At 49.1% G+C, this 23,675-nt stretch overlaps 1 protein-coding gene across 2 annotated transcripts; it reads left to right on the top strand.

The window, feature by feature from the left end:
* Positions 1-6,175: 6,175 nt before the first annotated feature.
* On the top strand, positions 6,176-17,804 carry CCNE1 (cyclin E1). 2 transcript variants are annotated; one of them, XM_030821846.1, is made up of 12 exons: positions 6,176-6,398; positions 6,778-6,824; positions 6,915-7,002; positions 7,196-7,264; positions 11,198-11,343; positions 11,468-11,603; positions 14,769-14,915; positions 15,807-15,902; positions 16,081-16,215; positions 16,325-16,436; positions 16,531-16,688; positions 17,131-17,804. In XM_030821846.1, exons 2-12 carry the CDS (start codon positions 6,802-6,804, stop codon positions 17,251-17,253), a joined length of 1,233 nt encoding a protein of 410 aa, XP_030677706.1. In that variant the 5' UTR covers positions 6,176-6,398; positions 6,778-6,801; the 3' UTR covers positions 17,254-17,804. The 2 variants fall into 2 exon arrangements, with proteins under 2 accessions (XP_030677706.1, XP_030677707.1); XM_030821847.1 differs by lacking the exon at positions 6,176-6,398 and having other exon boundaries at positions 6,750-6,824.
* Positions 17,805-23,675: the final 5,871 nt, after the last annotated feature.

Raw genomic sequence — 23,675 nt, 5'->3', positions numbered from 1 at the left:
ATCAGTGGATTTCCATATGACTGATGTAAGCGTGTGGCCGACGGATGATGCCAGGGGAAGTCAGGATTCCTGAAGAATTGAGACAATGAGTCTAATGTGCTGGCCTGGCATCTACACAACTGGGGCCAGTGGTTTTCCAGACCTTCCACGTGAGGGGCCAACGTGGGTCTGCAGGACTACTAGGAGGCTCACTGGTGGGCACAAATGGTCCTGCCCAGGGCTAGACAAACTTTGATGGTTCATTGTCCTTTGACATCCATGACTCTCTTGGTTGCAAGTTATGAGAAGTCCAAACCCAACTGGCTACATAAAAACATGAAAATAGCGAATTGGCTCCTGTATCCAGGAAGCTTCTAGTAATCCAGTCTTGGGCTTGATTGGATCCAGAACCTCAAGGGATCAGTAGTCTGCCTCCCAGAACCTCTGGCTCTGCTTTCCAGGAAGGACTTCCCTCTACGAAAGGTCAACTTATGTGGCAAGATGGCCTCATGGCTGCAGGCCCACTTCTGGTCAGCTTAGCAACTCCTGAGGCTCGTCATTGGCCCAGCCTGGGTCATTGTGCTTATGCCTGAGCCAATCGCTCGGCCAAGAATGCGGGATTCTGATTGGCCAAGGCCCCTCCCCCATTAAAGTGCAGAGAGGGTGTTGCTTGGAGGAAAATGCTGGACCCTGACAGGAAGGGAGAGGCCAGGGCCTTTGCTATCCCAGCCCGTGTTCTGTCTTGCAGCTGTGCCTGTCTTCAGAAGTCCCGAAATGAGATTTAAATGAAAGCTGAGGGTATGGCAGTCAGACACAGAACAGAGCACTCTTGTGTTTTAACTGGTGCTGAGAGGGTAGCTTCCTGCTGCATATCTGCCCAGCCACCCCCACCTCCCCAACCTCATCACACACTCCCACTCTTTCAAGCATCTTCAAATTAGTCTCTGCTCTTTTTTTTAGAGACAGGGGCTTGGTGTGTCACCCGGGCTGGAGTGCAGTGGTGAGATCACAGCTCACTGCAGCCTCGACCTGCAGTGATCCTCCTGCCTTCGCCTCCAGAGTAGCTGGGACTACAGGCGTGCACCACCATGCCTGGCTTATTTTTCTATTTTTTGTAGAGATGGGGGTCTTGCTTTGTAGCCCAGGCTGGTGTCAAACTCCTGGGCTCAAACGATCCTCCCACTTCGGCCTCCCAAAGTGCTAGGATTACAGGTGTGAGTCGCTGTGCCCACTGCCCACCCCGTCTCTGCCCCTTGCAACCTTGAACTTAACACAGAATCCAAAAATGTCAGCTGCCATCATTATCGTACACTAAGTTAAAAGGCCAATTTTAATTTTCCCTGGAATTTTTCATTGGTCACAGCCTCCATCCAAAGAAGCGATGGCTAGGCTTGCTCCCCAGTGTAAGAGGAGGTTAGGCCAGGACAGAAGCACCCATTCACTGGTTTTCATTCTTCCCACCTTGGTGGCTTTACACAGCAGTGTGTGCTGGTTCTGAGCAGGAACCGAGCCTTGGGGAGCATGGGTTGGGCCCTTGCCTGGCTGGCTGGGGGGCCTGTGCAGGCAGATTGCCCCTCCCAGGGAAGACAGGAGCCAAGCCTCCAGGGCTTTCCCACGCTCAGGTTCCCTGGCGCTGGGCCGCAGACACTCTGTGGTTGACAGCCTGGTCCTGTTCGTCTTGCCCGGCTCCCACTTCACAGCTCACACTGGTATAGTGTCGCCCCCTCCTCTTCTAGTATTTCCATGTGTAGCCTCACAAGATAACTGGCACATCCAGGTGGCCACAGATGTCCAGCTTGGCCCCACAGCAAGGCCTTAGCCAGCTCCACTGCCAGCCACAGCCCACACCTTCCCTGATCAACCTTCGCTAGCAGCAGGGCTCTTTAATTGTCCGCTAAGACGCCTTTGAGGAGCTGGTAGATGTTAGGCTCCAGCTGCCTGGGGAAATGCACATGGGCCCATCAGTAGGCAGGCTCCTGGGTCTCCGAAGGCTGTCCAGGGATCCCATGTTAAGGAATCCTATCTGGGAAGGACTTCCCCCTTGCAATCCCTTGGTCTTCCTTCTCCTTAACCTTTATGTCCTGGTGCCGGCCCTCCATCATCAGAGCCTGAACCATATAGGAAGCTAAGCAAATAACCCCCGAATCTCTTTATGAGTAATAACAACACAAATTGAGCCATTACCTTGTGCCAGATACTGCTGAAAACACATGAGGGGCATTAATACATTTACCCCTCACAGCAATCCCATGACGTAGGGACAATTAGAATTATACCCATTTTACAGATGAGAAGATTAAAGCACAGAGAGGTCGGAGAACTTTCCCAAAGTCTCATAGCAAAGGGGAGGTGTTGCCCTCTCTACACAGCAGCTGGTTCACCACCTCTGATGCAATCCACAGTCTCCCTCAAGGCTGGGCCAATGCTCGGGAACTCTGGACTTGAGGCAAGCACAGAATGAAATGAACTCAAACACCCAAAGGTGAGCTGCCCTAGAGAGGCAGACACTGGGCTGGGCGCGGTAGCTCATACCTATAATCCCAGTACTTTGGGAGGCCCAGGTGGGCAGATCACCTGAGGTCAGGAGTTTGAGACCAGCCTGGCCAACATGGTGAAACTCCATCTTTACTAAAAATACAAAATTAGCCAAGCATGATGGCACATGCCTGTAATCCCAGCTACTTAGTAGGCTGAGGCAGGAGAATCGCTTGAACCCAGGAGGCAGAAGTTGCAGTGAGCTGAGATCCCGCCATTGCACTCCAGCCTGAGCAACAAGAGCAAAATTCTGTCTCAAAAAATAAAAATAAAAATAAAAACAAAAGACGTCAGTGGTTTCTGAAGACTCCTAGCTGCTGTATAGGCTGTGTCTGCCATCTTGGACACAACTTTTCTATTGTTCCTATTAAATGTGTTCGTCCTTCTGGCTTATATGCCATTTCCTTCATGCAAACTTCTTGCCATCCAAGGATGGGTTGGATACCCCCTTCTCCACATGAAGTCATAGCCCCAAGACTCTTCCCTTCCCAGCCCTATCATGCTACACTGCAAATGCGTGATGGCCTCCCTTCCACACTGGAAGCTCCCAAGAGGGCAGGGATTGTGTCTTGCTTTGCTATGTCTTAAATTAAAAAAAATAATAATTAGTATTGGCTGGGCACAGAGGTTCACGCCTGTAATCCCAGCACTTTGGGAGGCCAAGGAGGGAGAATCACTTGAGGCCAGGAGTTTGAGACCCGCCTGGCCAACATGGTGAAACACTGTATCTATTAAAAATACAAAAATTAGCCAGGTGTGGTGGTGGGCGCCTGTAATCTCAGCTACTTGGGAGGCTGAGGCAGGGGAATCGATTGAACCTGGGAGGCGGAGGTTGCAGTGAGCTGAGATAGCATCATCACGCTCCAGCCTGGGCAACAAGAGCTAAACTCTGTCTCAAATAACAATAACAACAATAATAATAAGGCTGGGCACAGTGGCTCACACCTGAAATCCCAGCACTTTGGAAGGCCGAGGTGGGCGGATCACGAGGTCAAGAGATCGAGACCATCCTGGCCAACATGGTGAAACCCCGTCTCTACTAAAAATACAAAAATTAGCTGGGCGTGGTGGTGCATGCCTATAATCCCAGCCACTCGGGAGGCTGAGGTAGGAGAATCACTTGAACCTGGGAGGCAGAGGTTGCAGTGAGCCGAGATTGAATCATTGCACTCCAGCCTGGGCGACACTCCATCTAAAAAATAAATAATAATAATAATTCTTTCATTTTTATTGAGTATAAGATACATTCAGTAGAGTGCACAAATCCTAGGTGTGAACTTTTATGTATGTATCAATCAATGAGCTTTTATGTATGTATACAGCCATGAAACCACCACTCAGATCAAAACATACATGTCTAGCCCCCAGAAGTTTCCCCTGGCCCCCTCTCGGTCATTACTCCTCACCCTAGGGGTAAATACTGTTATGGTGACTGCTGTCACCATAATTTTGCCTTTTCTTAAACTTCAAATAAATGGAAACTTCAAATAAGTTTGTCTGGCTTCTTGGGCTCAACATGTTGTCTCTGAAATTCTCATATTGCTGCATGATTCCGTAGGTTGTCCTTTTTATTGCTGTGTAGTATTCCATTGAATTAATATAACATTTATGTATCCATTCTATTCTTGATGAACATGTCAGCTAGGATGTGGAGGATTTGGGCTCTATCTTTGCTGGTGAGTGTACACATTGCTGTAATGACTAAGGAAAACTCTGTCTTGTCTACTATCATTATAATAACTCATTTACTGAGCATTTACTGTGCGCCAGGTACTGTACAGGAGTCAGCTACATGATCTCAATCTTCACAATGATCCTTGGGAGTAGATGGTTGCCATCTGTGAAACAGGATAATCATGGTATCAACATGAATAGGATTACTGTGAAGTTTAACTGAGATGATACTTTGAAGGACTTAGCCCAATGCTGCCATTTTGGAAACACTGTTTATGATACCTGTTACTGGTGATTCCTAACGGGCACAGGATGGGGGGTTCAGGTGCCTGGTGGGTCTGTGCTGAGCAAGTAGCCCAGCAGCCTTGGCCTCAGAGCACCTGGGGGATCATGAATTTATGAGCCTCTTTGATAAGACCCTGGCTCTAACTTCAAGAAAACGGTTGCTAGGGGAGGGTGAGGGACAGGACTGAGACTTTAGCTTAAGAAGGGCCCTGGGAGCGTTCCAGAGCCTTCTTTTATGCACATCTTCCTGAAGCTGAGTACAGAGGGTACTCTGAGGTGATGATTGTTCCCTATCTGTCTCTCTCATTAGCTGGTAAGCTCTGCAAGGGCTTGGCCAGTGCCTGTCTTTCAAACGTTCATTCAGAAACACAATTTAAGTGTCTCCCTTGGTCCAGGCACTATGCCAAGAACTGACAGATACAGCAGTGAGCAAGATAGGCAAAGTGGGGAGAGAGACAAGAAACAGAGAGGCACCAAGATTGTGTAGGAGCTGGGCTCCCAGCACTTTGGGAGGCCAAGGCGGGAAGATCGCTTGAGCTTATGGGTTTGAGACCAGCCTGAGCAACATAGCAAGATCCTATCCCTATCTGCCACCCCCCACCCCCTGCCACAATAAAAAATACAAGTCTTGAGGGAGAAAGGACAGAGGAGCTGTGGAGGGGAGGCCTGAGGTCTGAGGGTGGGAGTTCAGAGTCAGGTCCTGTGAAGCCTGTAGCCTAGGACAGGGAGTGTGGATTTGATCCTTATCGGAAACAACTGGAAGGGTTTTTGTTTCTTTTTTTGTAGAAATGGGGTCTCACTGTTACCCAGGCTGGTCTCGAACACCCCAAGGGATCAGCCGTCTCGGCCTCCCACAATGCTGGGATTAGAGGGGTGAGCCACCGCACTTGGCCTCAACTGGAAGGCTTTAAGCGAGAGATGGGGTGCAAGGGAATCCCAGGGTCAGAAAGGTCTTCAGAGCGCCAGGAAGGGCTTGCGGGGGAGGGGCGCGTATGGAAGGGGCGCATGGAAGGAACTCACAGATTCCTTACATGAATGAATGAACGACCCAATGCACTGATCGATGAATGGACAGGCGGCCAGGAATAGCAGCCGGCCCCCAGGGAGCCCCAGACCCCGTGGCCTGAAGCCTTGGTTCTAGGCCAAGGCACAGGCGCGGTGACCTTGGGGATGTCCCCGCCCAGGACTCAGGGCCCGGAACCCGGCGTCCCGGGGGCGGGGAGGGCGTGCCTGGCAGGACAGCGCGCGCGGCGGAACGGCGGGCGGCGCTCCTCGGGTAGGCCCCCCACGCATCCCCCGCCCCCCCCGCCGCTCGGCCCTGCCGGGGCCCGAACCCGCGTCACCCACCGTGTTTACATTCCACCCGCGCCAGCCACGCGGCTTTTTGCCGCGCCAGCGCCGCTCGGCCCCGCCCCCGGCGCCCGCGGCCTGCCCCTCGCCGCCGCGCGCCAGACTTCTCCCGCGTCCCGCCCGCCGCCCCGCCCCGCGTCCCGCGCCCCGCGCCCCGCGCCCGGCCCTCGGCGCGCAGGCCCTGTCACTTGGCCCCACCCCTCCCGCCGGCCCCGCCCCTGATTCCCCGTCCCTGCGCCTCGCTGGCCGGCGCCGTGGAGGGGCGGGCGCGGGGGCGGGGCGAGGGACGGGGCGGGACGGGCTCTGAGTCCCGCGCGGCCGCTGAGGGGCTGGGAGCCGCGGCGGGGCGGCGCGAGGGCGGGCCGGGGCCGGTTCCGCGCGCAGGGATTTTAAATGTCCCGCTCTGAGCCGGGCGCAGGAGCAGCCGGCGCGGCCGCCAGCGCGGTGTAGGGGGCAGGCGCGGATCCCGCCACCGCCGCGCGCTCTGCCCGCCGACTCCCGCCGCCGCCGCCGCCGCCGTCGCCGCCGCTGCCTGCCGGGACTGGAGCGCGCCGCCCGCCGCGGAGAAGACCCTGGTGAGGCTACTGCCGCGGGCTGCGGACAGGGACTCCTGGGGCCCAGACCGCGCCGGGGAGCTGGGTGGGGGCGGGGTGCGGCCGGGTCGCGGGTCCCCGGGCGGCGGCGCGGGGCGCCCCGGGAGGGTGCTGGGAGCGCGGCGGAGTGGGGCGGAGGGGACACTGAGGCAGCCCGGGCCCCGGGAGGCGACGGGCTGGTGAGGGCGGCGGGGTCGGCGGGACCCCGGGTCGGGGGTCGGCGGGGGCGCGGGGCGCGGGTGACAGGCCACCCCGCCATCGGCCATCTTCCTGGCCCGCCCGGCCGCCCGCGCGCGAGGGGGGAGGGGTGCTGGGCCCACGGCCTGACCCCGCCGCCGCCTCACCCCGCGCCGCCCCGCAGGCCTCAGGCCGGAGCAACCCCATCATGCCGAGGGAGCGCAGGGAGCGGTGAGTGCCCGCGCCGCGGGGCCGGACGGGACGGGACGGGTGGCGTGGGGGAGGGGCGGCCGCGGGTGCTCACCCGGCCCGGGTCCACAGGGATGCGAAGGAGCGGGACACCATGAAGGAGGACGGTGGCGCGGAGTTCTCGGCTCGCTCCAGGAAGAGGAAGGCAAACGTGGCCGTTGTGAGTACAAAAGAGACAGGTTGGGGAGCATCCCCCCCCATCTCACCTGGGTACCCGACTTGGCTCTGCCTGCGGGGGCGGGGGTCCCTTGGGCAGGAACGGAGCTCATAACCTGATCAGCTTTCTCTTCTTCTCTCTGTTTTTGTCTTGTTTGATGTGTTTCCTTGGGGTCATGGGGGTGGCTTCATGTTAGTTTTTGCAGGATCCAGATGAAGAAATGGCCAAAATCGACAGGACGGCGAGGGACCCGTGTGGGAGCCAGGTAGGTCCGCCCGGGGTTGGGCCTCTGTGGAGGTCCTTCTCCCTGTGGGTCACATGGGGTTTCATGCTGTCTTGTCTCTTGCTGGAGACACTCTGGTGAGAGTGAACTTCTCTAATGCAGCCACAGCCCATATGGCCCAGCACTGTACCTGTCAGTGGGCACTGGCCTCTGCCAGTCCTAGGATTCCAGGAAGCTTGGTGTTCCTGACTGGCACCGTCTGAGATTACAGATATGTGCCTAGCCTGGAAGAACCAGAATGGACATCACATTATTCAGCCCTCCCCTTCTGCCCAGGAGGAAACTGAGACTCAGTTAGAGGAAGAAAGTAACCCAGAGTCCTGTGCCATCCAGGGGCAAAGTTGGGCCCTCGGCCTTGTCTGTAAATGCTGGTGAACTGGGGGAGGGTTCCTGGGTGTTCATAAGCAACAACTTTCCCCCTATCTACACCTATTTTTCTTGTCATGGTGTTTAAGGACCTCCTCCATCATCTGTAGGTCAGGTTTCAAATTCTTCTCTTTCTGGTCCTGGAAGTTCTTCTAGCCCCTCCAGCAATTACCTGCATTGATCCCCAGCTCAGCCTGACCTCAGCAAGAGTATCAGTAGACTATTCAGTGTAATGATAGGTGGTGTCTCAATACATTTTTTTTGACTGCTTTTCTTTTCTCTCCTTAAGGAGTTCCTGCCAAATTTCCTGCATGCAGTGTGATAATCATTATAATATCAGAAGTTTCTTGCAGGAAAAGCTTGTACTATCTCTTTACTTTCAGAAATGGCTGGAGACTGTAGTTATGGCTCCAGTGGGGGAAGCAGCCTATCTCTAAACTAGCTGGTCAGGCCTTCTGACTCTATCACAGATAAACGCTGAACAGAAACAGTGTTCGACCTGAGTGCAGGGATCCAAGCTAGGTTAGCAGAGGAGCAACTCACTTTGCAGAGCAGCAGCCAGGGTAGTTCATCTGGAAGCAGGAAGGGTTTCAACACAATGGGCCGTGTTCTAAATAGCAGTTGTCACTGCATGTAAGGTCTCCCAAAATAAGCATTTCTGAGGAGGGTCCACTGCCTATTGGGGGTTGCTGATTTCCTTTTTCATTCAAAGAAATCATTTCAGAGAAGGAAATGAGATGGCATATCCCAAGTTTTTTTTTTCTCCCCTTAAAGTACGTTCAAATCAAGCAAGTTGATTTTTTAGGTAATATAAAATGAATTCTGACTTTGTGAAATTCAGGATTGTTTATTTTCCCAGCTGTGTTTTGAATAGAAAAGAAACTTCCAGCTGAAGATGAAGCAGGGCCGTCCCTGTTGCATTCTTGGAGTTTTAGAAGCATGTCTGTTCTCAAGGATAGCCTGAGCAGTGACGAGGGGGCCTGGGACGGATTGTGGCTCTGTCCCCTGGCCACAGCGTGGATAGCTGTGCTGCCGGAATAGCCGTACCATTTCCCACTAGAAGGCATTTTCGTGATTATCCAGAGATTAATGGCAACAGATTTCTGTACATTTTGTAGAGTAGATAGCTTAAATATTAGCTGTCTATGTATGGAGCAGTATCTGTGTTATTTCTCTGTGGAGATTTCATGAAACTAGAACTTGGGGGTACAACAGAACCTTTTTCCCTGTTCACATATAGAACTTTTCTCTGGAGTTATCATAGCTTCCCCCAAGTATGACAGTCTTGAGCTACTTGGAGCCACTGTGCTAACCTCTTATGTAACTGCTTCATCAAGACCACATGGAAGCTTTTTAATTTTCATCTTAGGCTGTTCTTAATGAAAAGAATACCCTTTTATCTAAGACCTACTTAACACGTCCATTTTGTTGTTTAATTTTTTTGCACGAGACTCAATCTTTCTATTGAAGTGGAATCCTGGACTGTTACTTTTCAGAAAATAATCCTACATAAGGAAAAATTGGCATGAGGAGTTGGAGTGGTTAGGAATCCCGTTGGTCTCATACTGTTATCTCATTCCTTCCTAAATAAAGTCAGACGGATCTTGCTTTGAAACTTGGTGTACATTCAAGTTAAGGACATAGACTTAATTATTCTACCTCATCCACTGGTCCCTAAAAAGGCCAACTTTGGAAACCATTTGTCTGCTGATGGTTCACCTAGTTTGGGAACTGCTGCTGGACTCATCTATGTCCAAAGGCCTGCTCTCAGATGTGCCAGCCATCTGGCTGCAGAGGGTGGCACTCAGCATTATGCCTTCAAGACTAGAATTCATTCTTCCTGAATGAAGAACAACTTACAGCGGTTGTAATGTGACCCTTTTTGAGTCAAGGAAATGCCACCCGCACATAGTACTAGAACTGAAAGGAAGCAGCCTTGCTCGCACAGCTGTTGGCAGGAGCTGTCATGGATAATTTGCATGCCCAATTCTTTGTACATTGGGTGGGGAAGAGCTTTATCTGGCTTTGCTCTTCTAACTGAAAGTGCTTGGGCTTCCTCTGAAGGCACCCAGTGTGCTGTGGTCGCCACTATGTGCTGTGTCTTCGAGGTAGCACTTAGAGCCGGAGTTTCCACGTTCATTTATAGTGACCCCAGTTGTCTATTTTGCTCTTTAGTCAATGTTAATGGTCTCTGCTTTTTTTTTTTAGGACGGTGTCTTGCTCTGTCACCCAGGCTGGAGTGCAATGGCGCAATCTCGGCTCCCTGCAAACTCTGCCTCCCGGGTTCAAGTGATTCTCCTGCCTCAGCCTCCCGAGTAGTTGGGACTACAGGCATCCACCACCACACCCAGCTAATTTTTGTATTTTTAGTATTTTAGTAGAGATGGGGTTTCACTAGGTTGGCCAGGCTGGTGGGTCTCTGCTTTAAAAAAAAATAGAGAATGCCGGGTGCGGTGGCTCAGGCTTGTAATCCCAGAACTTTTAGAAGACAAGGCGGGAGGATGGCTTGAGTCCAGGAGTTCGAGACCAGCCTGGACAACATGGCGAAACCCCATCTCTACAAAAAAAATACAAAAATTAGCTGGGCATGCTCGTGCGTGCCTGTAGTCCTAGCTGCTCAGGAGGCTGAGGCAGGAGGATCGCTTGACCCCAGGAGGCAGAGGTTGCAGTGAGCTGAGATCATACCACTGCACTCCAGCCTGGGCAACAGAGGGAGACCCTATCTCAAAAAAAAAAAAAAAAAAAGCCAAGTCTCAGACTTTCATATGGCTTCCATGCTAGTGGGATTGTTACCTGCCTAATATCTTCAGCAAAGTTACTATTTTATAATATACTTTAAAAATCAAACAGACTTCTTAGAGTAGGAATAGCTTTAAAAACGAAAATATTCTAAATGGACTTTAGTGTTTTTCAGATATTGAAAATTGAATACATATCTGAAACCTTTAAAAGAAAAGCATAGTGCTTTGGTTTATAATAGTTCCCTATTTCATCGGGTATTTGAATTACCCTGCAAGACTCAGCAGATTCAGAGGTCTTAAGGAGTGTCTAGGCTAGCTTCCTGTAGACTTCATAGTATGACCTGTGACCATCACTTGATTTGGTTTTAACTAGGTGGATGTTCATTCTGTTTGTTTCGAGTTAAGGAAAAGAAAAAGTCCTTTATTGTTTAACATATTTGGCTAGTCCTGCAACAAAAAGAAAATGTCACATTTGATGGGTTTTTGTTTTAAGCTGAGAGGACTTTAATACATATGGCAGCCAATTTACATTTTTGATCTTTTATACTAATGAATGTGAAGTGCTTATGTAAATATTTTTATTGACAATTCTGTTTTACTTTTAAGAAATTTTAGTAGATGCACTGTACTCATTAAAAAACAAATCTTTGAGTTGTGACAAAAAATATCATAATGTATCTTTTTGGAAGCACTTTCAGAAGTCATGCCTAGTATCTTACTGAGTTGCAAGTGAATTTGTAATGTTTTTGGGTAATGTAAGAGCTGTTTGCATCTTATCTCACCTCTCCTGTATATTTTTCATTTACAGCCTTGGGACAATAATGCAGTCTGTGCAGACCCCTGCTCCCTGATCCCCACACCTGACAAAGAAGAAGATGAGCGGGTTTACCCAAACTCAACGTGCAAGCCTCGGATTATTGCACCATCCAGAGGCTCCCCGCTGCCTGTACTGAGGTCAGTGCCCACTCTGCCACGTGGCTTCCAGGTCTCTTATTCCATGTTCCCCTTTATCCCTCATAGCATGGACGCATTCTTAACCCCTTTGTGGGCCTCATTTTTGTTGTGTGTTTTGTTGTAGCTGGGCAAATAGAGAGGAAGTCTGGAAAATCATGTTAAACAAGGAAAAGACATACTTAAGGGATCAGCACTTTCTTGAGCAACACCCTCTTCTGCAGCCAAAAATGCGAGCAATTCTTCTGGATTGGTTAATGGAGGTGAGCTTGAGTCTTCCTGTTCGCTTCATGAAAGCACTGAGCATTTCCAGCATTTTTGTGTATTAGGACCTCTGTGTGGTTTATTCCCTTAACACGTTCTCCATCTCTGAAGCTATATGGTATATTTACTGCAGTGGTCTTTCTGTTTTGCTTGTATCCTTAGCAAGAATTTCTGAAATCTTTTTATCCTTCAGATGTTTTAAAATTGGCATCTAATTTTTTCCATCCAAGTTTAAATAATTGTTAAGATTGTATTTTCCAGTAAATTGTAACTGTTAACATTTGAGCTTTGTTCATTATGTTCATTCATTAAATTGATTTTTTTTTTTTTTTTTTTTTGAGATGGAGTCTTGCTTTGTCACTCAGGCTGGAGTAACAGTGGCACAATCTTGGCTCACTGCAGCCTCTGCCTCATGGGTTCAAGTGACTCTCCTCGCCTCAGCCTCCTGAGTAGCTGGGATTACAGGTGCACGCCATCACGCCCAGCTAATTTTTGTATTTTTTTTTGTTTTTTTTGAGACGGAGCCTTGCTCTGTCACCCAGGCTAGAGTGCAGTGGCGCGATCTCGGCTCACTGCAAGCTCCGCCTCCCGGGTTCACGCCATTCTCCTGCCTCAGCCTCCCGAGTAGCTGGGACTACAGGCGCCCGCCACGACGTCCGGCTAATTTTTTGTATTTTTAGTAGAGATGGGGTTTCACCGTGTTAGCCAGGATGGTCTCGATCTCCTGACCTCGTGATCTGCCCGCCTTGGCCTCCCAAAGTGCTGGGATTACAGGCGTGAGCCACCACACCTGGCCTAATTTTTGTATTTTTAGAAGAAATGGGGTTTCACCATGTTGGCCAGGCTGGTCTTGAACTCCTGACCTCGTGATCCACCTGCCTTGGCCTCCCAGAGTGCTGGGATTACAGGTGTGAGCCACCATGCCCAGCTAAATTGCTTTTAAATGTATCCACTGGGATGCATATATCACCTCTTTCATAGCTACTATCATAAATTGTAAACATATATGAACAACCTTATCTTAAACAGGTCTGACATTGCTCTTTTTTTAACTTCTTGGAATCCATTCCCTTTTCCACCATTCCCATTTATTCTAATAAAATATATTGTTCAAATCCTGGCTGGGCACGGTGGCTCATGTCTGTAATCCCAGCACTTCGGAAAGCCAAGGCAGAAGGATCCCTTGAGCCCAGGAGTTGGAGACCAGCCTGGGCAACATAGCAAGACCCCATGTCTTTTTTTTTTTTTTTTTTTGAGATGGAGTTTTGCTCTTGTTGCCCAGGCTGGCGTGCAATGGCGTGATCTTGGCTCACCACAACCTCTGCCTCCTGGGTTCAAGCGATTCTCTTCCCTCAGGCTCCCGAGTAGCTGGGATTACAGGCATACGCCACCACGCCCGGCTAATTTTGTATTTTTAGTAGAGACGAGGTTTCTCCGTGTTGGTCAGGCTGGTCTTGAACTCCTGACCTCAGGTGATCCGCCTGCCTCAGCCTCCCAAAGTGCTGGGATTACAGTCGTGAGCCACTGCGCCTGGCCCTCGAGACCCCATTTAAACAAAAAATAAAAAATTGTCAGGGTATAGTGGCTCACGCTTGTAGTCATTACTAGTGGGGAGGCTAAGGTGGGAGGATTGCTTGATCGTGGGAGTTGGAGTCTGCAGTGAGCTGTGATAGCGTCACTGCACTCCAGCCTGGGTGACCATGAGACTCTGTCTCAACTTTTTTTAAGTGATTTTTAAAGATATTTGGACCATTGGATTGGCTTCTGTGTTTTGAGACAGAGTTGCTCTGTCACCCAAGCTGGAGTGTAGTAGTGCAGTTACGGCTCACTGCAGGCTCCAATTCCCGGGCTCAAGCATTCCTCCTGCCTCAGCCTCCCCAGTCGTTGGGACTACAGGCATGAGCCACTATACCCTGCCAATTTTTTATTTTTTGTTGAGATGGGGTCTCGCTATGTTGCCCCGACTGGTCTCCAACTCCTGAGATCAAGGGATCCCCCTGCCTTGGCCTCCCAAAGTGCTGGGATTATAGGTGTGAGCTCCAGCACCCAACTCAAATCTTTTCTTGGTCCACACTATTTTATTTCTCTTTAACAGTTAATCAAAAGAACAAGTATAACAAAATTTGATAGATAATGGTTAAACATAAAAGATGAGATTTTATTGGTAGTGTATCTCTTACTGGGATGAACTGTGGTAGCGTATAGTTTCTTGATTAAGGGAAGCTTCCTAGACAACCTTGTAAGACTTGAATGGGTGAGAAGTGGGCTTTTCTTCTGAAGTGGAAGGACATCTTAGGCAGACCCGCTTCATGAAAACATGTAGAAGTTGAGTGTGTAACTACAGAAGTACCCCTCATCCTCGGGGGTACATCCCAAGACCCGCAGGAGATGCCTGAAGCAACAGATAGTACTGAGCTCTAGATATGCTATGTTTTTATTCCTCTACTTTCACGTTTTCACTTAAAGAAAGCACTTCACGGCTTCTCTTTGGCGTTTCCAAATAGCCAGCATCACTACTCTTGCCCTGTGGGGCCATTATTCAGTAAAATAGGGGCTGCTTGCTTGAACACCAGCACTGCTGTGCTGTGACAGTCCATCTGATAACCTGTGTGCTACTGAGTGACTAACAGGCAGGTGGCCTACTCCACGGGGATGTGCGGGCAAGGGGATGATTCACATCCCAGGCAGGTGAAGGTGGGACAGGCCAGAAGGGCCCCTCATTTAAAACCTATCAGTTGTTAGGCTGGGCACTGTGGCTCATCCCTATAATTCCAGCACTTTGGGAGGCCGAAGCAGGCAGATCACTTGAGGCTAGGAGTTCAAGACCAGCCTGGCCAACGTGGTAAAACACCATTTCTACTAAAAATACAAAAATTAGCTGGGCATGGTGGCGGGTGTTGGTAATTCCAGCTACTCGGGAGGCTGAAGCAAGAGAATCGCTTGAGCCTGGGAGGTGGAAGTTGCAGTGAACCAAGATCACAACGCTACACTCCAGCCTGGGCGACAGAATAAGACACCTCCCAAAAAAAAAACAAAAAACTATCAATTGTTGAGTTCAGGAACTTTGCATTTTATATTGTCCTTCACCAAAGTCATTACAAGTTTTGGTTTTTTTTTCCCCTCCCTCAAGTAACTGTTCTAAAACTTACTAAATATGTTTTCAGGTGTGTGAAGTCTATAAACTTCACAGGGAGACCTTTTACTTGGCACAAGATTTCTTTGACCGGTATATGGCGACACAAGAAAATGTTGTAAAAACTCTTTTACAGCTTATTGGGATTTCATCTTTATTTATTGCAGCCAAACTTGAGGTAAATCATTTTCAAATATTTGTTCTATAATGTGTGTTATTTCTCGAGCTCCACTGAGATTGGGGGAAGAGGTTGGCGCTTTGTCTATAGCACTCATCCTAAATTTTTCTAATTTGCTACCCTGTAAAGTTAAGACACATGCCAAAAAGAAAAAAGGCTGGAAGGTGACCAGGAAGAGAAAAGTAGTGAGGGTATGGAAGACCTAGGTTCATGTAGTTACATTGAGTAAAAAAAGAAAAAAAAAAAAAAGAAGAACTTTGGACTAAGATAATAATTTTGGGCCCGGGGTGGTGACTCAAGCCTATAATCCCAGCACTTTGGGAGGCCAAGGCAGCTGGGTCACTTGGGCCAGTAGTTTGAGACATGGTGAAACACCATTTGTACTAAAAATACAAAAATTAGCCAGGCGTGGTGGCATGTGCCTGTAATCCCAGCTATTCGGGAGGCTGAGGCAAGAGAATTGCTGGAGCCCAGGAGGCAGAGGCTGCAGTGAGTCGAGATCCTACCACTGCACTCCAGCCTGGGCAACAGAGGGAAATTCTGTCTAAAAAAAAAAAAAAGAAAAAAGAAAAGATTAAAAATTTGTGTATGATTATCAAAGGGTGTATGGGCCCAACTTTCAAATGTGTTAAAGGTACTAAAAAGGGGATATTTCAAGAGTACCCACAATGAGTCAAAGTTCCATCCATTTATTTAAGGGTGGGTAGGAGTTGTGTTTCTGGTTTTTTTTTTTTTTTTTTAACAACCATTGGAGTGGCTTCTGTGTTAATCCCATCAGTGCGCCCTCTCTCTTTCCATGCTAGGGTGCTGAGAAGTCATTTTGGATACATTATAAATTGAGACTGTTAGAGATTGGCTTTGGTGCTAGTGGCATCTTTTACTTCCTTTCAGGAAATCTATCCTCCAAAGTTGCACCAGTTTGCGTATGTGACAGATGGAGCTTGTTCAGGAGATGAAATTCTCACCATGGAATTAATGATTATGAAGGTGGGTTCCAGTGAATTTTCCAGCCATTTTTTAAATGCGTACAGCAGATCTTTTCCACCTGAAGTGTGAGTGCCTCTGGGAGGTGTTCTCCAGCTGGACACATTGTGGCATGGAACATGGCTACACTTTGAACTTCTTTTCTCAATCATCGGTCTCTTTTCTCTCTGTTTTCCTTTAGGCCCTTAAGTGGCGTTTAAGTCCCCTGACTATTGTGTCCTGGCTGAATGTATACATGCAGGTTGCATATCTAAATGACTTACATGAAGTGCTACTGCCGCAGTATCCCCAGCAAATCTTTATACAGATTGCAGAGGTAAGTGGCTCCATCACGTCCGTGGGGCCACCTTCCCTGCAGCTGGAGTGAGGAAGTCTAGAAGAGGCGTGTGGTGGCATCCATCTCAGCGTTCTTTTCTTCTCCGTAGCTGTTGGATCTCTGTGTCCTGGATGTTGACTGCCTCGAATTTCCTTATGGTATACTTGCTGCTTCGGCCTTGTATCATTTCTCTTCATCTGAATTGATGCAAAAGGTTTCAGGTAAGTTGGCTTTCCAATGCATGCGCAAACAAGGTGTACTAAGCTTACATCCAGTTGTCAGCCTCAGATTAAGCCCATGATGTCTTCACCGCAGGGTATCAGTGGTGCGACATAGAGAACTGTGTCAAGTGGATGGTTCCATTTGCCATGGTTATAAGGGAGACGGGGAGCTCAAAACTGAAGCACTTCAGGGGTGTTGCTGATGAAGATGCACACAACATACAGACCCACAGAGACAGCTTGGATTTGCTGGTCAGTGCTGCTCCTTCTTTCAGTCCTTCTTGGCCAAATTCTTAAGACTGTCTAAATAGGCCAGCCACGGTGGTTCAGGCCTGTAAACCCAGCACTTTGGGAGGCTGAGGTGGGCCAATCACTTGAGGCCAGGAGTTCAAGACCAGCCTGGCCAACATGGTGAAACTTTGTCTCTACTAAAAATACAAAAATTAGCTGGGTATGGTGGTGGGCGCCTGTAGTCCCAGCTACTCGAGAGGCTGAGGCAGGAGAATCGGTTGAACCCGGGAAGTAGAAGTTGCAGTGAGCCAAGATCCCACCACTGTACTCCAGTCTGGATGACAAAGTGAGACTCCATCTTGAAAAAAAAAATTTAAAAATTAAAAAAGAAAAAGCCTATGGTAATTGAAGCCCAAGGATATGTTCTACTCTAACGTGTTGTCCCTTTTATTCTTACCAACAGGACAAAGCCCAAACAAAGAAAGCCATGTTGTCTGAACAAAATAGGGCTTCTCCTCTCCCCAGTGGGCTCCTCACCCCGCCACACAGCGATAAGAAGCAGAGCAGCGGGCCGGAAATGGCGTGACCACCCCATCCTTCTCCACCAAAGACAGTTGCGCGGAAGCGCCTGCTCCACGTTCTCTTCTGTCTGTTGCAGCAGAGGCGTGCGTTTGCTTTTACAGATATATGAATGGTAGAGTGTTTTTTCCACAACAGAAGTATTTCTGTGGATGGCATCAAACAGGGCAAAGTGTTTTTTATTGAATGCTTATAGGTTTTTTTTAAATAAGTGGGTCAAGTACACCAGCCACCTCCAGACACCAGTGCGTGCTCCCGATGCTGCTATGGAAGGTGCTACTTGACCTGAGGGACTCACACAACAACAAAAGCTTGAAGCTGTGGACGGCCGCGGTGGTGTGGCTCTCCCCGCGGGTGTTCTGGGCTGCGTTGTACCAAGTGGAGCAGGTGGTTGCGGGCAAGCGTTGTGCAGAGCCCACAGCCAGCTGGGCAGGGGGCTGCCATCTCCACATTATCAGTTGACAGTGTACAATGCCTTTGATGAACTGTTTTGTAAGTGCTGCTATATCTATCCGTTTTTTAATAAAGATAATACTGTCTTTGAGACAGCTGGTTTTATGAGCTGTGTCTGGTAACTTAAGGTAGCAGTCAGCCTTAATTGTGGCTATATCAATTTCTGTTTTTTGACTTCATACTTCTCATACTTGAGGCTCAAGTCTGTCTTTCTTTTTTTTTGTTTTGTTTTTGTTTGTTTGTTTGTTTTTGAGACAGGGACAGGGTCTCGCTCTGTCACCAAGGCTGGAGTGCAGGGGCACAATCTTGGCTCATTGTAGCTTCTGCCTCCCGGGTTTAAGCGATTCTCCTGCCTCAGCCTCCTAAGTAGCTGGGACTACAGGCGTGTGCCACCACACCCGGCTAATTTTTGTGTTTTTAGTGGAGATGGGGTTTCGCCGTGTTGGCCAGGCTGGTCTCAAACTCCTGACCTCAGGTGATCCGCCCATCTCAGCCTTCCAAAGTGCTGGGATTACAGGTGTGAGCCACCGCACCCAGCCTTGAGGCTTAACTCTTTCAGTCAAATACATTTTTCAATGTATTTGATGGAAAGAAAACTTTAGAAGTGGGCTTCAGCTGCAGCCTGTCTGCCTCCTGGTGCCCCCTGAGCTGGAGGTGAGGAGTCCACCTGGTATTTGTCTCACCACGCCCTGCACTGGTGGCTGCTCACACCAGGTTTATTGGCCATCAGTGGCAGTAGTGGTGAGGTAATGTCCACACTGAAGAGGATTCCTAGGTGTAACTTCTTAGGACTGGTTAAAGGCCATAAGGAATCAGTAATTAGCATGATTTAATGCTTTTTTTTTTTTTTTTTTTTTTTGCCCTTACCAAAATCTTAGCCTAAAGAATAAGTGAATTTTTATTTGGATAACTTTTAACATAGTAGCCTAAAACTGCTTTTAAGAAGAAAATGCAGCCGGGCGCGGTGGCTCATGCCTGTAATCCTAGCACTTAGGGAGGCCAAGGCGGGCGGATCACAAGGTCAGGAAATCGAGACCATCCTGGCTAACACGGTGAAACTCCATCTCTACTAAAAATACAAAAATTAGCCAGGCATGGTGGCGGGCGCCTGTAGTCCCAGCTACTCAGGAGGCTGAGGCAGGAGAATGGCATGAATCCACGAGGCAGAGCTTGCAGTGAGCTGAGGTCGTGCCACTGCACTCCAGCCTGGGCAACAGGGCGAGACTCCGTCTCAAAAACAAAAAAGGAAAAGAAGAAAATGCGGCTGGGCGTGTGGCTCACGCCTGTAATCCTAGCACTTTGGGAGGCTGAGTTGAGCAGATCACTTGAAGTCAGGAGTTGGAGACCAGCCTGCCCAACGTGGTGAAACCCCACCTGTAGTAAAAATACAAAAATTAAGGCTGGGCATGGTGGTTCAGGCCTGTAATCCCAGCACTTTGGGACCCAAGGCAGGCAGATCACCTGAGGTTGGGAGTTCAAGACCAGCCTGACCAACATGGAGAAACCCCGTCTCTACTAAAAATACAAAATTAGCTGGGTGTGGTGGCACATGTTTATAATCCCAGCTACTCGGGAGGCTGAGGCAGGAGAATCCCTTGAACCTGGGAGGCAGAGGTTGCAGTGAGCTGAGATTGCACTCCACTCGCTCCACTGCACACCACTGCCCTCCAGCCTGGGTAACAAGAGCAAAACTCTGTCTAAAAAAAAAAAAAAAAATTAGCCAGGCGTGGTGGCACACACCTGTAATCCCAGCTACTGGGGTGGCTGAGGCAGGAGAATCACTTGAACCAGGAGGCAGCAGTTGCAGTGAGCCGAGATCATGCCACTGCACTCCAGCCTGGGTGACGGAGTGAGACTCCATCTCATTAAAAAAACAACAACAAAAAAGGCCGGGCACAGTGGCTCATGCGTGTAATTCCAGCACTTTGGGAGGCCGAGGTGGGCGGATCACCTGAGGTTGGGAGTACAAAACCAGCCTGACTAACATGGAGAAATGCCATTTCTACTAAAAATACAAAAAAAATTAGCCAGGTGTGGTGGCACATGCTTATAATCCTAGCTACTCATGAGGCTGAGGCAGGAGAATCACTTGAACCCGGGAGGTGGAGGTTGCAGTGAGCGGAGGTTGCACTCCAGTCTGGGCAATAAGAGCAAAACTCCGTCTCAAAAAAAAATAAAAAGAAAAAAATGCGAGGTAGAGTTATATGTCAGCCGAGCGCATGATGCAGCCTCTTCGCTGAGCACTGATGGAGTCACCAAGTGCCTTGCTAATGATTGCTGCCCACTTACAGGCCTCGTGTACAGCTCACGTGACTTTTTTTTTTTTTTATGTACTTTTAGTAGAGATGGCGGTTCACCATGTTGGCCAGGCTGGTCTCGAACTCCTGACCTCGTGATCCGCCCGCCTCAGCCTCCCAAAGTGTTGAGATTACAGGCATGAGCCACCACGTCTGGCTGCTCACACGACTTTTTTTTTTTTTTTTTGAGAAGGAGTCTTGCTCTGTCACCCAGGCTGGAGTGCAGTGGCACGATCTTGGCTCACTGCAACCTCCACCTCCCCCCCGTTCAAGATTCTCCCACCTCAGTCTCCCAAGTAGCTGGGATTACAGGTGCCCGCCACCACACCCGGCTGATTTTTGTATTTTTAGTAGAGATGGGGTTTCACCGTGTTGGCCAGGCTAGTCTTGAATTCCCGAACTCAGGTGATCTGCCTGCCTCGGCCTCCCAAAGTGCTGGGATTGTAGGCGTGAGCCACCGCATCTGGCCACTCACATGACTTTTTACTGAACATTCTTCAAGTGGTGGTCTTTCGGAGTCTTGTGTTTGACTAACAGTGCTTCATCATGTGTGCCAGTGCATACAAGGAAGGGTGAATGAACAAATAAATACTGCTTATTTTCAACTTGGTATTTTATCTCATTTGGCAAAAATCTAAAGAAAAAAGCAGCCATTTGAAATTCGTAACCATATGCAGTGAGCCAAGATGGCACCATGGCAGTACAGTCTGGGCGACAGAGCAAGATTCCGTCTCCAAAAGAATAAAATCTGTAACCATATTTGTATGAAGTTGGAGAGACCTTACTTTTGACATTGATGTAGTTCTGGCAATTTTTTTTTTTTTTTTTTTTTTTTTGAGACGGAGTCTCACTCTGTTGCCAGGCTGGAGTGCAGTGGCACAATCTCAGCTCACTGCAGCCTCCACCTCCCGGGTTCAAGGCATTCTCCAGCCTCAGCCTCCCAAGTAGCTGGGACTACAGGCACGCGCCACCACACCCAGCTAATTTTGTATTTTTAGTAGAGACGGGGTTTCTCCATGTTGGCCAGGCTGGTCTCAAACTCCTGACCTCAGGTGATCCACCCTCCTCGGCCTCCCAAAGTGATGGGATTACAGGCATGAGCCACTGCGCCAGCTTTTCTGGCAAGTTTTATTTATTTATTTATTTTTATTTTATTTTATTTTATTTTATTTTATTTTATTTTATTTTATTTTATTTTTTTGAGATGGAGTCTCGCTTTTCCACCCAGGCTGGAGGGCAATGGCGCGATTTCGGCTCACCGTAACTTCTGCCTCCTGGGTTCAAGCGATTTTCCTGCCTCAGCCTCCTGAGTAGCTGGGACTACAGGCGCGTACCACCACACCCGGCTAATTTTTGTATTTTTAGTAAAGACGGGGTTTCACCGTGTTAGCCAGGATGGTCTTGATCTCCTGACCTCATGATCCACACCCCCTCGGCCTCCCAAAGTGCTGGGATTACAGGCATAAGCCACCGCACCCAGCCCTCTGGCAAGTTTTAATACTACAGTTATCCTAATAAATGCATTTGTAAATCTACATGTAATGGTATTTAGTCAAATGATAGGACTAGCAAGTTATTTCTTCACCTTAGGCAGAGATGTTCTAGTCTTAAAAAGTAGTGAGTTTCTGACTGGGCGTGGTGGCTCACACCTATAATCCCCGCACTTTGGGAGGCTGAGTTGGGCAGATCACTTAAAGCCAGGAGCTTGAGACAAACCTTATCTGCAACCTTCGCCTCCCAGGTTCAAGTGATTATCCTGCCTCAGCCTCCTGAGAAGCTGGGATTACAGGCACCTGCCACCATGCCTGGCTAATTTTTTTTGTATTTTTAGTAGAGATGGGGTTTCATCATGTTGGCCAGGCTGGTCTCAAACTCCAGACCTCGGGTAATCCACCTGCCTCAGCCTCCCAGAGTGCTGGGATTACAGGCGTAAGCCACCTTGCCCGGCCTACATTTGGTATTTTTTTTCTTTTTTTTTTTTTTGGAGATGGAGTCTCACTCTGTCACCCACGCTGGAGTGCAGTGGCATGATCTTGGCTCACTGCAACCTCCGCCTCCCAGGTTCAAGCGATTCTCCTGCCTTAGCCTCCCGAGTAGCTGAGACTACAGGCACCCACCACCATGCCCTGCTGATTTTTATAGTTTTAGTAGAGACGGGGTTTCACCATGTTGGCCAGGCTGGTCTTGCACTCCTGACCTCAGGTGATCCGCCTGCCTTGGCCTCCCAAAGTGCTGGGATTACAGGCGTGAGCCAGTGTGCCCGGCCTACATTTGGCATTTTCTAAGCAAAAAGATGGCAATAAAAAATTTCTATTTCCAAAGTTTCATAAATTTGAGAGCTTGACACATTGAGGTAATAGCAAATTTGAAAGTACGTTTGAGGCCAGGCACAATGGCTCACGCCTGTAATCCCAGCATTTAGGGAGGTTCGAGGTGGGTGGATCACTTGAAGTCAGGAGATCAAGACCAGCCTGGCCAACGTGGTGAAACCTCATTTCTACTAAAGTACAAAAAATTAGCCAGGTGTGGTGGTGGGCGCCTGCAGTCCCAGCTACTCAGGAGGCTGAGGCAGGAGAATCGCTTGAACCCGGTAGGTGGACATTGCGGTGAGCTGAGATCATGCCACTGCACTCCAGCCTGGGTGACATCTAAAAAAAAAAAAACAAAAAAACAAAAAAAACCACATTTGAGGTAAATATTAATTCATAGGTCATTTAGCAACCCACCGTATTACAGAGGGTGCTAGAATATGCTGAAATAAGAATGCCTTATATGTAACTTGTTGGAATGCTGCATTTCTGGAAGTCAAAGCTTTTTAAGTGGCAGTGTTGTCACAGGCAGCTCTTAATCATTGGTGCTAATAAAGGCTAAATCCCGAATGGGTAAATGACATCATATTAATCTATCATGTCTATACTCAGGAACCCTAGGAGCTGCTAGTAAGTAGAAATCAAAGTTCCCTTGTAAGAGGAGCTTTTTCCACTTGCTAGTAATCCGTGCTTTGGCCTCTCTCTCATTGGCTGCAAATACCCCTTGACCAAGTCGCTTATGTTCTGCTATTCAGCTAAAGTCAGATGAGGCCACAAGAGACACTGGGGTGAAAATGGCAGCTCAGTCAACTTGGGTGAACGGATGTCCTGAGGAGATGTGTTAGCAAGAAGGACCAGAGAAAGGAGGTGATGTGGCCCCTTGATCTAACTCTTGGGTTAGCGATGGAGAAAGAGCGAGCGATTCACCAACCCTGGAGACACTGAATTGTGGTTGAGCAGACCATATCCTCATATCCCGCCTCAGCTCACAGAATTCACTTGCGGCCAGGCACAGTGGCTCATGCCTCTAGTCCCAGCACTTTGGGAGGCCAAGGTGGGCAGATCGCCTGAGCCCAGGAGTTCAAGACCAGCCTGGGCAATATGGCAAAACTCCATCTCTACAAAAAATTTAAAAATTAGCTGGTTGCCGGGCGCGGTGGCTCACGCTTGTAATCCCAGCACTTTGGGAGGCCGAGGCGGGCGGATCACGAGGTCAGGAGATCGAGGCCACTGTGAAATCCCGTCTCTACTAAAAATACAAAAAAATTAGCCGGGCGTGGTGGCGGGCGCCTGTAGTCCCAGCTACTCGGAGAGGCTGAGGCAGGAGAATGGCGTGAACCTGGGAGGCAGAGTTTGCAGTGAGCCGAGAT

The sequence above is a fragment of the Nomascus leucogenys genome, chromosome 10, assembly GCF_006542625.1.
Source record: "Nomascus leucogenys isolate Asia chromosome 10, Asia_NLE_v1, whole genome shotgun sequence".
Classification (NCBI taxonomy): domain Eukaryota; kingdom Metazoa; phylum Chordata; class Mammalia; order Primates; family Hylobatidae; genus Nomascus; species Nomascus leucogenys.
Note: the sequence above shows the minus strand (reverse complement) of the source record. Positions and strands in the feature narration are given on the sequence as shown.

Coding starts and splice junctions, on each gene's coding strand:
- CCNE1 (XM_030821846.1), top strand. CDS start 6,802: ATGCCGAGGGAGCGCAGGGAGCG. Junction 11,604..14,768: donor TTCTGGATTGGTTAATGGAG/GTGAGCTTGAGT, acceptor ATATGTTTTCAG/GTGTGTGAAGTCTATAAACT. Junction 15,903..16,080: donor TGGAATTAATGATTATGAAG/GTGGGTTCCAGT, acceptor GTTTTCCTTTAG/GCCCTTAAGTGGCGTTTAAG.